At 31.5% G+C, this 14,222-nt stretch overlaps 1 protein-coding gene, 1 long non-coding RNA gene and 1 other non-coding gene across 4 annotated transcripts; all 3 read left to right on the top strand.

Moving 5' to 3' along the window:
- The first annotated feature begins 2,703 nt into the window (after window positions 1-2,703).
- Window positions 2,704-5,443, top strand: LOC107939533 (tRNA pseudouridine synthase A). The gene is made up of 2 exons (XM_016872873.2): window positions 2,704-4,444; window positions 4,619-5,443. Exons 1-2 carry the CDS (start codon window positions 3,018-3,020, stop codon window positions 4,995-4,997), a joined length of 1,806 nt encoding a protein of 601 aa, XP_016728362.2. The 5' UTR covers window positions 2,704-3,017; the 3' UTR covers window positions 4,998-5,443.
- A 3,120-nt stretch (window positions 5,444-8,563) lies between these two features.
- On the top strand, window positions 8,564-11,374 carry LOC107891696 (uncharacterized). Of its 2 annotated transcripts, XR_001682284.2 has the most exons (4): window positions 8,564-8,955; window positions 9,383-9,491; window positions 10,051-10,095; window positions 10,675-11,374. It is a non-coding gene; the product is annotated as an uncharacterized lncRNA (long non-coding RNA). The 2 variants fall into 2 exon arrangements; XR_005928885.1 differs by lacking the exon at window positions 10,051-10,095.
- Window positions 11,375-13,576: 2,202 nt separating this feature from the next.
- TRNAK-UUU (transfer RNA lysine (anticodon UUU)) lies at window positions 13,577-13,649 on the top strand. The gene has a single exon. It is a non-coding gene; the product is annotated as a tRNA-Lys (tRNA).
- Window positions 13,650-14,222: the final 573 nt, after the last annotated feature.

Below are 14,222 nucleotides of genomic sequence, written 5' to 3' on the forward strand. Positions count from 1 at the left end.
TGATTTAGTGAAACTTTTCAACCCGATTTTAATTCAATTACAAAATTTAAAAAAAATTATTCTTTTTACAAAATAATAAATATTATTATGAGCGCTTTTATGTTTTTTTAACTTAAGCAATATTGTATTATTTTAAATTATCTCTTACTTAAACATTAAAAAATATTATTATATTAAAAAAATATTTATTTGTAGACTTGAACAATTTAAATAATAAAGAAAGTGTAATTTAATATAAAATATAAAGTTAAATCCAATATTTTATAGAATTTTATCTATTCTTTTAGTTTTATTATAATTATAAAAATAATAATTCTTTTTTACATTGAAATTATAATGAAGTGTAATTTAAGATGAATATAAGGTATCATTCAATATTCTATTAAACTTTATCTATTTAATTTTAGTCCTTGAATTTGGTCCTTTTCCATTATCGATATAAAATATTTTTTTATTCAAGTTAGTGCTTAAACTTGTATATTATCATACATTTTTTTCTATAATGTAATCAACATATAATAAGATGACACTCTAATATTACATCACATCGTTACTTAACTTTGTTTCTCATAAAACCTTTCCATAGTCTAACAAAAGCTTTGCCATATATTGAAAAATAGAAGCCCAATATCTTGGATCAACTTGTATTTGCAAAAGCAGTCCCTGCTAGTCCAAGGCATTACTCCCGCCATTTGAATTGTCAAACTTCGAGAAATAAGCTTGTTCATTCATTTGACGCACAATATGCATCTTCAAGAGTCACAATGTTACAGTCTAGTTTTTCAGGATTTTCACAAGCTGTCTGGACAGGGGTGTGAACAACGGTAATAGAAGCTACAAAAAAAAATTTCTCCTCGTCAGAGTCAAAACATTCACTTTCATCCTCCTCGTCACTCTAGTAACAACTATCGACTTCTGCTTCTTTTTGGTAACGACACATTCTGACTGAATATGGCCATAATCTTTGCATTTACAACACTGAACTTCTTTCTTCTTGTTTTGAGAGATGTCTTCTTTTGGTTGAAATTTTTTGTTGGGTCTTCTTGAAATTCATTCTAGTGCCATGCTGAAATTTTTGGAAAGCAAATCTATATGCTCTTTGATTTCATCAATGGTCTCATCTATCCATTTTTCAATCTGAACAACAGGATGAACATCAAAGGTAATGTTTTTCTCAGGTCGCAACATGTTACGCTTCCCTTCTTCTAGATTCAATTCAAAGGTTCTAAGAGAACTTATCAGCTCGTCCAATTTGAGTGTGGTAATGTTTTCGGCTTCTTCTATAGTTGTGACCTTGATTTCAAAACGTTCTAGCAATGACCTCAAAGCTTTCCTCACCAATTGTACTTCAAAAAAACAGTCACCAAGACAAAAAGCTTCGTTAGAAATGTCGTATAATCTAGTATAAAAATTTAAAATAATCTCATCTTCATTCATTTTCAGATTTTTGAGCTTAGTAGTCGAGATTTGCAATTTGGACATTCTGACAGTAGCATTCTCTTTATGTTGGTTTTGTAGAATGGTCCAAGCCTTTTTAGCAGTTTTATATGTTGAAATCATCTTGAACTGCTCTATGTCAACCCCACTAAAGATGACATAAAACGCTTTTGAGTTGGCTTGAGCAACCATTCTCTCAATAGTAGTTTATTGATTTTTCTCTTTTACCTTTTGTTACTACATCATCACCAAACATCTCAGACTTTGCCTATCCTTCCTAAATAACTTCCTATGCAGTTTCATCAATGGACATAATCAAAGCTCTCATCCAGGCTTTTAAGTAGGCATAGTTGGAGGAACCAACAAGAAAAGGTGCTCGAGAAATAAAACTTCTTTTTCATGGCTTCCATGGTAGCAAATTGAACTAGGATCGTCTTCAACCAACTCTTGAAACAAGCTTTGATACCATTTGGAACAAACTAATCAATTTGCAACTTGTTCAAAATGCTTTCTAAACAAAGTGTCCAGACACGAGTTTAAACAAGAGAATAAACAGAAATGTAAACAATACAAATAAAGAGAGATAAGCACACAACACTTGTTAATGCAGTTCGAAAACAATCTTACTCTACAAAGCCTTACTTAAGGAATGATTTATTTGATAGTAGATCTAATCACCTATTAGTTAAAGCTCAATCTACTCTTACAAAAGAAGCAATTGCAACTCCAATAACAAACTTTAACTTATAACAATCACTCACTCAAATCTCACTTACAAATGTGCTAGAATACAAAGGAAAAACAACAACAACAAAAAAATCTCAACCAAATAGCATGGCACTCTCCCCAAACAACATTTCTTCATATGCAAACTAATTGGCTATTTATAAGCTCGGCATGTCAACCTAATCCATCAATCTAAGTAGAGATAAATACATCTTTTAACAACATAATAGTATTGGATAAAGAACTTCCAAAATTTATCTCAAGATAAAGCTTGATAAACTTAATAATATTAACACATAAATCACCCTTGATAATAACTAAAGTATAAACCTTAACCAATAAGATAAGTCGATCAAATCTTCCTTAAATAAATAATTTAGATTATCATAGTTTAAAATATATGTCATTGAATCTATTTAATTATGTTAAAATCATATGTGAAGGCGCAACTTAAAAACGTCAACATCTTATAGTATTTAGATTGTCTCTTTATACAAGGGTTTAAAAGTCATAACATCACTTGATTATATTGCACCCTAATGCTACAATGGCTTTAGTCTTTCTTCCATGGTTTCATCGAATTTGTTTGAGTTTAAAATATATCATGAAACTATTCCTATATAATACTTGTATCTATGCCAATTAAAAAAATCAACAAAATATTAATGGCGAAATTAAAAATATTTAACTTATAATTTAACCTAGGCTTTATTAGTTTCCGAAAATGGAACAAAACACGAACTTTGAGGGATTTTTTTAATTAATTTTTTTACCATAACTTGGAGGGTTGAGCACTCCCCAACAGTTGAATTGGAGCAAGTGAAGAGTTCCATAACCTTAAGAACCCTAGAAACATGGACACTTCAGATACGCCAGTCACCAAAACCGCTACATTGCCGCCGCAGCAGCAAGAGCCTGACCCTAAAAGGCTCAAAATGTCTACCACCACCGCGTCCGAAGACGAAGATGCCGCCGCCACGACAACGGAAACCAAAAAACCGAGATACAAACGCCGCAAAATCGCCATGTTCTTTGCCTATTGCGGTGTCGGTTATCAAGGAATGCAAAAAAACCCAGGAGCCAAAACCATCGAAGGTGACCTCGAAGAAGCGCTATTCCACGCTGGCGCTGTCCCCGAGCAAGATCGTGGCAACCCAAAGCGTTACGACTGGGCACGGTCGGCCCGAACCGATAAGGGCGTAAGCGCCGTGGGCCAGGTCGTTTCTGGGCGGTTCTACATCGACCCTCCTGGCCTCGTGGAGCGTCTTAATCAGATACTTCCGACCCAGATTCGGATATTCGGGTATAAGCGTGCGACGGCCTCTTTTAACGCGAAGAAGTTTTGTGATCGACGGCGGTATGTTTATCTTATCCCAGTTTTTGCTCTTGATCCAAGTTGTCATCGAGATAGGGAAAGTGTTTTGTCTAGTTTGGGGTCCGGTAATGAGCTTGTCAAGTGCTTGGAGTGTTCGGAAAGAGGCCGCAAAGTAATAGGTGTTATGGGGAAGCGTAGTAGTTTTGAACCCAAGTCGACTATAGTTCAGTCTGGCATTTCATCGAACAATTTAGATGCGGAAAACGTAATTAAGGAAGATAACTTGACATCTCAACTTAAGGAGGAGGTTACTGAAATGGATGATTCTGAGGTTGTGGAAGTTAAAGATAATGTAGCGAAGTCTACAATAGTTCAGTCTGACATTTCATCGAACATTGGAGATGCTGAAGGTGCAATTAAGGAAGATAACCTAACATCTGAACTTAAGGAGGAGGTTACCGAAATGGATGATTCTGGGGTCGTAGCAGATAAAGTTAATGTAGCCAAGTGGAGGATAGCTCAGTGTGGCATTTCATCAAACATTGGAGATGCTGAAAATGCAATCAAGGAAGATAACCTGACGTCTGAACTTAAGGAGGAGGTCACCGAAAGGGTTGATTCCTTGATTGTGGAAGATAAAGTTTATGTAGAAAAGAATGAGGAAAGAAGATTTTGTTACGGTGAGGAAGAAAAGAAGAGGTTCAATAAAATATTGAATCACTATGTTGGGTCTCACAACTTCCATAACTTCACTACAAGAACAAAAGCTGATGATCCTGCTGCACGGCGCTATATTGTTTCATTTCATGCAAACACAGTTGTCACTGTGGAGGGCATTGATTTTGTTAAGTGTGAGGTTGTGGGGCAGAGCTTCATGCTTCATCAGATTCGAAAGATGATTGGTATGGCGGTTGCGGTCATGAGGGGTTGTGCTCCTGAGTCTCTTATCGAAACTGCATTGCGAAAGTAAGTAGTTCTGATTCTTTTTAATTGTATTGGTGTCTATGTATCTAAAACTTGAGATGGGTGTTGGATACAAATATGTGTTTAACATGGAATACTCGAGGATCACACTCCATGCCGGATCCAAATTTGTGTCAAACATGGATATTTTAGCTAATATATCTTAATGCATTACAGGGATGTACACATCAACGTACCTACGGCACCTGAGGTTGGTTTGTACTTGGATGAATGCCTCTTTTCATCATATAACCAAAAATGGAAAGATAGTCACGAAGAGTTGTCTATGAAAGCTTACGAAGAAGAGGCGGAGGAATTGAAGATGAAGTTTATATATTCTCACATTGCCTCCACAGAACGTGAGGAAGGAATTGTGGGCCTGTGGTTGCATTCTCTAAACCACAGAAACTATCCTGATTTACAAGCCGGCAGTGGAGACACAGTTGAAGGGAAGAAGAGTCCTAAGGTTGATGACAAAGCAAACACCATTGAAGAGGAAAGTAATGTAGTGGAGAAAAACGGTGACACTGCTGAGATGCAAAGTGCCGAAGAGTAGAATATTATGATACGCATACTCATTGAACAAATTAACTATTTTACATCATTTTTATTAAGTTATAGTTGGATGGTCTTCCTTTTTCATTTGGAACTGTTTGTCTTTTGTTTGTTTACCTTCCGGGTCGAAATTTGGAGCTGTTCTGGTGCTAATTACAAGACTGCTCGTGTTTGGAAGGAATGGCTATTCTGGATATGTCGCCTACCAAAGAGGAGACTTGGTTCCTAGGATATGCATTCTGATTGTCAACTGCCCTTTCCATAATCCGGCTGCGGAGACGGGTCTGTATTTTCTTCGCTTGTGATCATTCAAAGCAGCTTTTCAACTAAATTCTTCAGGCTTATGGCATTCAATGGACAAGACACTGTTTCTATTAGTCTTCAGCTTGCTTAGAGTTATTATATTTAGCACTTATGGAGTATGAGAAATATCCAGCTTTATGGAGAGAAGGGTGATTCAATTTCGGCTTTTCATTGACCTTGGTGTTAGTGTTAGATATGATCTGATAATAAGTAATGGAAAAGAAAATATACCCCAAACCAAAGAAGGTAAATTACTAAACTAAATTATTTTTTTCTTGGAAGGGGATTTGGCCACTAAATATGAACTTAAAATAAACAAATTTTTTTTATTAATACAGGGAATTAGGGATGCCATTTTTTTCCATTAGAAACTATCACATCAGTTATCCAATTATGTGTATATATATTCTAAGTTTAATGCATCAAATATTCCGATTAAAACGTAACATTTTAAATATAAATGAGATAAATAAAAGTAGTTATTTTGATAATTTACCTTATATTATTTATGATATTTAAACTAAGAACACTAAATTAAAAAAATTAATAAATAACTCAAAAGTTATTAATAAAAATGATAAATTTTCATTGAATTAAACATGCATTTTACTATTATAACTTCCAACTTTCTTTGGGCCTTAACTATTGTCTATAGGTGTAATTTTCAATAGGCTTAAAGATTTTCAATAGGGAATCAATTAATGACTATTTTATCAGTCTTAGCTCAGTGATTATGGGTTGAATCCTTTTATGATGGTAGTGTGCAATTTACTTTAGACTAGAATTACCCCTTAAGGCTTATAATTTTTTTTTCAATTTTAAAGAATTTATTCCCTTTATTGTTAATTGTTAATAATTGAATTTAAAATTTGAAATTTAAAATGTAGAAAGATTAAATTCACGAAATAAAAGTATAGGGATTAAATTTGAAATTTATAAAGAGTATAGGGACTTATTTCACATTTTAACTTTTAATTTAATTTCTCATCTACTTAGTTAGTATAATAAATGATAAAACAGAAAAAAACCCTAAAATTTTTTCTCTTTTTTCTTTAAACGAGCCTTCTTCTATCTCCCACCAACCCTTTCTTTCTTTCATTCTTTCTTAAAAAGTGGGTAACTCTTCGTAGCTTCTTAATCTGTTTTTGTTTTGAGAGTATTTCAAAATAATAAATGATTTCACGAGTCGATTTGGACCCGTGTTGTCTTAAGTTTTATATGTTTTTTTCCATTGTTTAATAAGTTTTCAGTTTTAGAAGTTTTTGTCTGCTCTTGTAGTACGTTTTTTAGTCTTACATATGTATTAACCTTAGTTTTATAAATGATTGTAGGGATAGTTTTGCTGTAGTCCTCTCTAGTTTGGTGAATGTTCGACTCTTTTGTCTATTTTTGCTTGCCATTTTGAACCATCCGAAGCTGATTTCATTATCATATTAAGTGTTTGCAATCATTCCAGATATGTCGTGCTTAAATTGTGACAAACTCAATTGTAAACGTGTCATAATGTTATATTGATATTGAGACTAAAACTTTTGTTGTGTTGATGAAGATTGTCCTTCACCATCTACAACAAATGTTTTTTTTCCTAAATTGTATAATTCTATTCATTAAATGAATTAATGGATTAACTTTTAAAAAATAAATAATAAAATAAAATACATATATGGCAATAAAAATTAATGACCTTTTTTTTTATATTGGGTTAGGGAAAGATTGTATTACAACATTAACTAAATTAGAAGTTTAATTAGAAAAGTCAATGGAAAACTGGTTGGTTTTAATGTTAATGTTGATGTTGATTTTCCCTTATTTCTCAATTCTCCACTTACTGTTGGGTCTTTTAAAAAAAATACGAAATTCCAATAACTACCACAACTCAATTCAGGTTTATTCTTAATATTTTTAAGGTCTTAGACGAAACAATAAATTAGGTCTCTTTAAAAAGTGTTATAAAATATAATACAATAAAAGTTAGAAAAATTTTTGAGCATTAGGAGAAGAAGTATTTATGCTGAAAAATTAAAAACCCTAAGCATTTGATTAATTTATTTTAGTCTAAATTTTTTTCTCCCATATTAAAAGTTGAAAAAATATTTTTTTAATCCCTTTCAACCTTAAGCTCTGAGCGGTTGTACTCTCAAACAACTCCAGAGCCGGACCTGCCACAGCTCGTACGAGTGTGGGGGAAGAATGAAAGGAATGTGGCATATTATTGATTCTATCTAAGCCCCCATCATAATTTGCTTTCTTAGCCATAAGGGATTCTATTTCTACCATTAAATGTTAGCTCATTGAGAGGAAGTTCCCTTTGGATCCTATCACTCCTCCAGGGCGATGGGATCTTAGGAGCTCTCAGTCTTACCTCACTTTCACTGATGAAGCTGTTCGGGAATACTTGAAGTGAAATAAACGCATTTCATTCGTCTCTCTTTGGGTTTGGGTTAGTAATTAAAAGATGAGTGATTAAAATATCAAATTTTGATAATATTAGTGATTAAAATAGAAATTTTTAAATTTAAATGATTAAAAGAGAAACACGTTAATAACTAAGTGATTATTTTTATAATTTACCCATTCCAAATTTTGGATGCTGGTCGAACTTGGAATTTGGGAGTTCTGACTTAAGATGATTTGGTTTTACGTAATTATGCTAAAAATGGGATGTATATATTTATATGACTAATGGTTAAACAACTTTTTTGTTATAGATAACTTTTTATCAAAAGAAATACAGTTTAAAATTAAATTTATTAGTAATGTTATTAGTATTACTTAATAAATCATGTTTAATCATTTGTATAACTAATAACTCTCATATTTAGAGTTATGGCAGTAAAACTTTTATAGCATTTTAGGTGATAGTTTTAGCATTTAGATTAATTTTATTACAATTTATAGTTTTTTCAGCGTAATCATATTTTATTTTATTTTGTTTTTATTTTTATTATTTTTAAAGATAGCTTGAATTTACTTGTTATTTTTCTGTTTACATTGTAGGTTTCGAATGAAAAATAGAAGGTTTGGAGCATAGAGTAAAAAGTAGTAAAAAAAGTTTTCTGTTCTATCGAATTTCAGTCTTCAATTCAGAATTTTCAAACAGCAAGCAATTCGCTCCACCGCAATTCTACACTCGGTGAAGCTAAGGGTCCGTTTGATTGGTGTAAAATGTTTTCCGGAAAACATTTTTTGAAATTTTCGGTGTTTGATTGGCTGAAAATATTTTCATACTGTAAAACCAATTACAAAACACGGGAAAAGATTAATTTTGGAAAATGTCTTACCGTTTCTAATTCGGTAAGACATTTTCAGGAAAATTAGAAAGAACAGAAATCTTCCATTTCCCTTCCCCTTCCCCTTCCCCTTCCCCCATCCTTGATCGGTTGTTCCCATGCCCAAGAAAAACTCAATTCCCCCCAATCGAAGCTCTCGTCGTCTGACCGTCACGTCCTCCTCAATGTAGATGTGATCTGTCCTGTTGTTCTTTGATTCATTTCTGTATCTTCCTTCGGCTCCTCATCTCCGTTCGTTGGCCTCACCTCACCATCTCAGCATTGTCGTCTCTGTCGCTCGACCGTCAGCCTTACCTCTGTATTTTGAAGAAACCTTAAAAAATTAAGGTCCACAGTCGAGAAAAATTCATCTCTAATCTCCTCGAGGTATCTGCATATTTCTCTAATATTTTACCTCTGCATTCTGTTTTCCTTCCTTTTCTCTCTAATTTTTGTTTAATATAATACAGAATTTTCTCTCTCTAATTCTGGTTATTAGATTCCTTAAGTGTGTCCAGTTGAATCTAGAATGGGTATTGAGTCTAGTTCCTTCTGCCATTCTTTGTATTTCTTGTGCTTTTCCAGCTTCTATGGCTGAATCTTGAGAAGAGAGGTCAGAGAAGAAAAAGGAAATTTGATCTATTCAGTCATAATCTCTTTTTTGCTTTGGCTATCAAGGAACTGTTTTTTTTTAATTGACTTATTCCAAGTTTCTCATTCGTTCTAAAGCTCTAACCTCAGGGCTTAATTTGATGCCTTTTATCTTCATCTTCTTTATCTGTTGATTATATATATGTTCTTCGATGCTGTTCAGGTGCAAACTTCCAAAACTTGTGCTCTTCAACTTTGAAGCAAGTCCTGTACTTGACTTGCGAGTGATCCCCACAAAAGAAGACTGCATTGTTGAGTTATTTTCTTGCAAGGTGAGCTTTGATCCTACATTTTAGATACTGTAAGGTAAAAGTAAGGTGGGGGTAAAATGTTTGCTTACAGTGAAGAGGAAAAATGAAAAGAAAAGGAAATAAATGCAAAGAACTCATTTAGCATTCAGAACCTGTCAGCAGAGTTTATATTTTGCAAGTACACTGCTAAGTTCTACTGAAAATTTTATGTCATCCAAAAAATGCATCATCCAGTGATTCCTATTAGCGTTGAAGCCTCTATAGCAAAAGTGAAGAATGCTCAAAATTTGAACAGATTAATCTATGAAAATTACACTGTATGGAAAGACATCAGTGCTCTGTCATGCTGATTTCTAGTTGGTCACAAATCAGAAGCATACACATTAATAAGTAACATCAATATCAAAATGCTAATTTTTGCTATTGTGCTTATTAGATGAGAATGAGAATGTCTATTTTCACTGAATCCTGAAAATGAAAGATTTTTTAAGTATTACAAAGAAAATGGTTACTGTTATTCATATTCTGTTTGATGACTGTTGAAAATTGCGTATATACTTGTTGCTAAAATTGTATGCAGTTCAAGGTTCAGATGTTGTGGAATGCCAAAATGACCATTTTTCAGGTACTTATTATGGCATTTGTATACCTCTGAGCGAATATAGGTTTGGTTTTATTTAGAGTGACAGATGTTGTTTAGATGGACTAAAATGCTTGTTTCATAGTGTTAAACCTATTGTTTGAAAACCAATCATTTTAAACTTAAAATGTATGCCCTTTTGGATTTTAAAGACTATGGCTAAACTTTTCATTTGGTCCCTAGCTGCTATCCTCTTATCACCCAATTGGATACAAACTATAGCTACAAGTTTTGTGTTTTAATAGGCAAGATTTTGAAGGTCGTCCCTGACTTGCTATCTGCTTGGTTATGGGTTCAAACCTTGAAACAACCTTTGTGAACAGGGGAATGCAGCATACATTAGACCTGCCCCTATTTATAGCCAAGATCCTTGTGCACTGGGTACGACCTGTTTTTTGTGTGTGCTTGGATAGATTTCATTCGGTTGTATCCTTGATAACAGAACTAAGATGGACGGCCTATGAAGATTTTTCTTTTCAAAATATTTAAGAATGCATGTTGTGCTATATAAAGCAAGTATTTGGTACCATGTTGTAACTATTAATGTTGCTTTGAATTTTGCAGCTACTATGATAAATCATATTACTTGGGACACAAATATGTCTGAAGCATTTTAGAGGTTGATGTGAAGTTGAATCTATGTCTTGAGGTTGTTATCTTATTGGCTTCAAAGATCATGATAGTTACCTGGATATTTAACTTCAATTCTGCCCCGTGACAACATTGTTCTTTTGGGTTGTTCAGAATATCCATCTGTATATGTTTTTGCCTTCCAAAAGGCAAGCACAGGTAGTGAGTTATCTTTGCAAGCAAAATGTTGATGTTGGTGCTGCTGCCATGGATGGCATGGGTGCGATTCATTTTGCGGCGCAGAAAGGACATCTAGAGGTTGTCTGAACTCTGCTTTCATCAGGAGTTTCAGTGAGAGCCACTAATCGCAAGGGATTCACTCCACTTCACTATACTGTTCAAGGGTCCCATCTGGAAGTAATCAAAGTCTTATTAAAGAAAGGTGCAAGTGGCTAGCAATTTGATAGCAGATGGTGAATCAGTTAATGCAACGCTAACAGTCGGAGTAGTGTTTTATGATTAGATTATTTAGGCTAAGTTTTGGTTTTTGTGTGTTTTGATTTGAACCCAGCAAGCTTCCTGGCAGCAGACATTGCCATTTTTTTAGTTGTAAGTGGCTAGCAATTTGATAGTAGATGCACTTAAGCAGTTGCGCCAAACACAGTCTATAACAATTTACTAAGGATTTGGAATATGTCTTTTCTTTTGTTTAACATTTTGGTCTTGCTGAATCTGTTTAAAAGATCCAAAGTTTCATATTGGTAGGTAAATACATCTTATATGTTTTAAATAAATGCATAGATTAGTATTTTTTTAATTGTGGTTTGGAAGCTAAATTTATAAGTATTCAACCCTTGTTTTTTATTTTTTTAACACAATTACAAATAATTTATTTGACTTTGGTTATTTTCAATTTATGACGGTTAATATTGTAGCTTAATAATTGAGTATTATTATATATTTAATTTTATTTATTTATTTATAAATAAATCATTGCAATATATGTAAAAATAATTTAAAATATAAATATTTATTAATATATATTAATATATGTAAAAAAAATTTCCGGAAAATATTTTCAGGAAATCTGCCAAACAGCAGAAAATATTTTACACAGATTCAATCAAACACCAGAAAATATTTTCCAGTAAGTCATTTTACAGAAAAGTAAAACCTTTTCCAGAAATCATTTTACGGAAAATATTTTACTGACAATCAAACGGACCCTAAATGATTAAAACCTTAAAAATAAGATGTGACGTGATTTGAGAGGCAAGAGGGGGAAAATGAAAAAAAATCAACTTAAAGGTTAAGAAAAAGAGATTGAGATCGCTCGGCCTTAGTTTGATAATCATTTTTTCTCTAGATTATTTCTTTTTACTTTATCTCAATGTAAATTTGTTTTGAATTCTTTCTTGTGATGTCTTCTCAAATCAATATGAACTGAACTCTATTTTCTTGGAACAATGATGGATCATATTTCTTGGTTAATTAATTATTTTCTGTTCAATTTTTTAAAATTCTGTTAATTATTTATTCAATCATGTATTTGTATAATCTGCTTGTTTGATCACCAAGTTATATTAATTCGATAATCTTGATTCATCTTGAAAGAGGAAATTAAGGTTTAGATCTAGACTGAATAGATTAATGTTAACTTTAATAACGTTGACAAATAAGGAAATTTGCAGCTAGGATAGGAATATACCTAATGCCCTAGGTCGTAGTGACTTCGCCCAACTTGCCGAATATAAGAATATAACTAGTGGGGAATGGGGATTAACTTAGCTAAATATTGCAACAGTTTAATTAATGCCATTAAATTTTGAGTTAATAATTATATAAGTTGAACAATTGAATGAGAAAAATTGATTAACTGAAATAGGTGATTATAGTTCGAAGATCTTAAAATTGATAGGAAACTTATGGATTTTCATTGTTTTAGTTTAATGGAATATTCAGCATTTCCTTAGTTTAATTTTAGCAATAATTAGAATTTATTTTATTGATCTAGACTAGATAAAAACTGAATAGTTTTATTTAAGAGCTTAGAATTTGGTCATCGTGGCAACGATATCCTCTTATCACTTTATTACTTGATTCAACACGTGTAAAAACACTAGTTATCGTATTATTAAATTAATATATTATATCATTAAATATTTTATATTATCATTAAATTTAAATTTTATAAAGTTTAATAATTAATAATTTTATATATTTATCATATATATATATATATATATAATTATAGTATTTAAAAAATTCATATTCAATAAATACTTTATAATTTAACATAAAAATTGATTATCAAATACTTTTTGATATTAATAGAATTTCAATATAAATATGTAATTCTTATAAATGATTTTTCATAAAATAAATAATCATCATTTATTTATATTTTATATTTATTTTAAATAATATCATAAATTAATATTATTTATTAATGTTTATTATGGTTGTTCAATTCTAAATTTGGATTTTGGGTTGGATTTATTTCGGGTTTGGGTCAGCTCAGTCTTGGACTTAGATTCTTATAGACTCAGACTTTTTCAAACTCAGATTTTCTCAGTCTCGAACTTTTTTAGACTCAAATTTTCTCAAACTTAAATCATTACGAGCATTTTAAGACTCTTCTAAAACTTAAAAAAGTTAGAAAATTTTAACACTTAAATTCGAGTATCATAATTTTCTTAATTGTTTTTGTATCCATTGGGTGTTGTTTTTAAGTAGCGATGCTTTCCATTTTAGAAATACATTCCTAATAAATTAGCAGTTTAACATTCTGTAGGTGAACAGTAAAAGGATGAGGTTATCTCCGTCTTTGTAATAACACTTTCCTTGTTAAAAAGAAAATAATAATAAATGGTAATGACATCGCTCCAGCAATGTGGCCGTCTTAGCTCAGCCGGTAGAGCGCATGGCTTTTAACCATGTGGTCGTGGGTTCGATTCCCACAGACGGCGAATTAAGTTGATTTTTTTTTAGCTTCTCTCCTACATAATTAATACGATAATAAATAGGTCAACTTTATAGCGAGAATTATTTTGACGCAGCTTAATTAGGATTAATAAAAACTTTTGGTTCTAATATAATTTAATTTTAAATAATAAAATATTTTTTTTCAGTAAAATATGCAGGATATAATTTAAAATTTAAAATTTAAAATTCAAAATTCCTATTAATGTTAAAATTTATTATTAAAATAGAATTTTAGTATCCAAATTATTAAAATAAATTATATTAATAATTATTATATTATTAATATAAATATTTATGCTTAATAATATTACTAATAATACCCTCAAAAAATATTATTAAAAATTATAATATTGGAAATATTGAAAATTAAATATCTGATATCAATATTTTAATATTTTTAAATATTTTTAAAAATAAAATAAAATATTATCAATATAATAATATTAAGATTGAGTTAAGTTAATTTATAAGGCACTTTTCTGAAAAAATAACTTCCGTTCTTTAAAAGGGAAAATCAATTTCTAGAAAAAAATAAAAGACTTATTTCTCATTTATTT

Source organism: Gossypium hirsutum, chromosome A06 (genome assembly GCF_007990345.1).
Source record: "Gossypium hirsutum isolate 1008001.06 chromosome A06, Gossypium_hirsutum_v2.1, whole genome shotgun sequence".
In the NCBI taxonomy this organism is placed as follows: domain Eukaryota; kingdom Viridiplantae; phylum Streptophyta; class Magnoliopsida; order Malvales; family Malvaceae; genus Gossypium; species Gossypium hirsutum.

Coding starts and splice junctions, on each gene's coding strand:
- LOC107939533 (XM_016872873.2), top strand. CDS start 3,018: ATGGACACTTCAGATACGCCAGTCACCAAAACCGCTACATTGCCGCCG. Junction 4,445..4,618: donor ATCGAAACTGCATTGCGAAA/GTAAGTAGTTCT, acceptor AATGCATTACAG/GGATGTACACATCAACGTAC.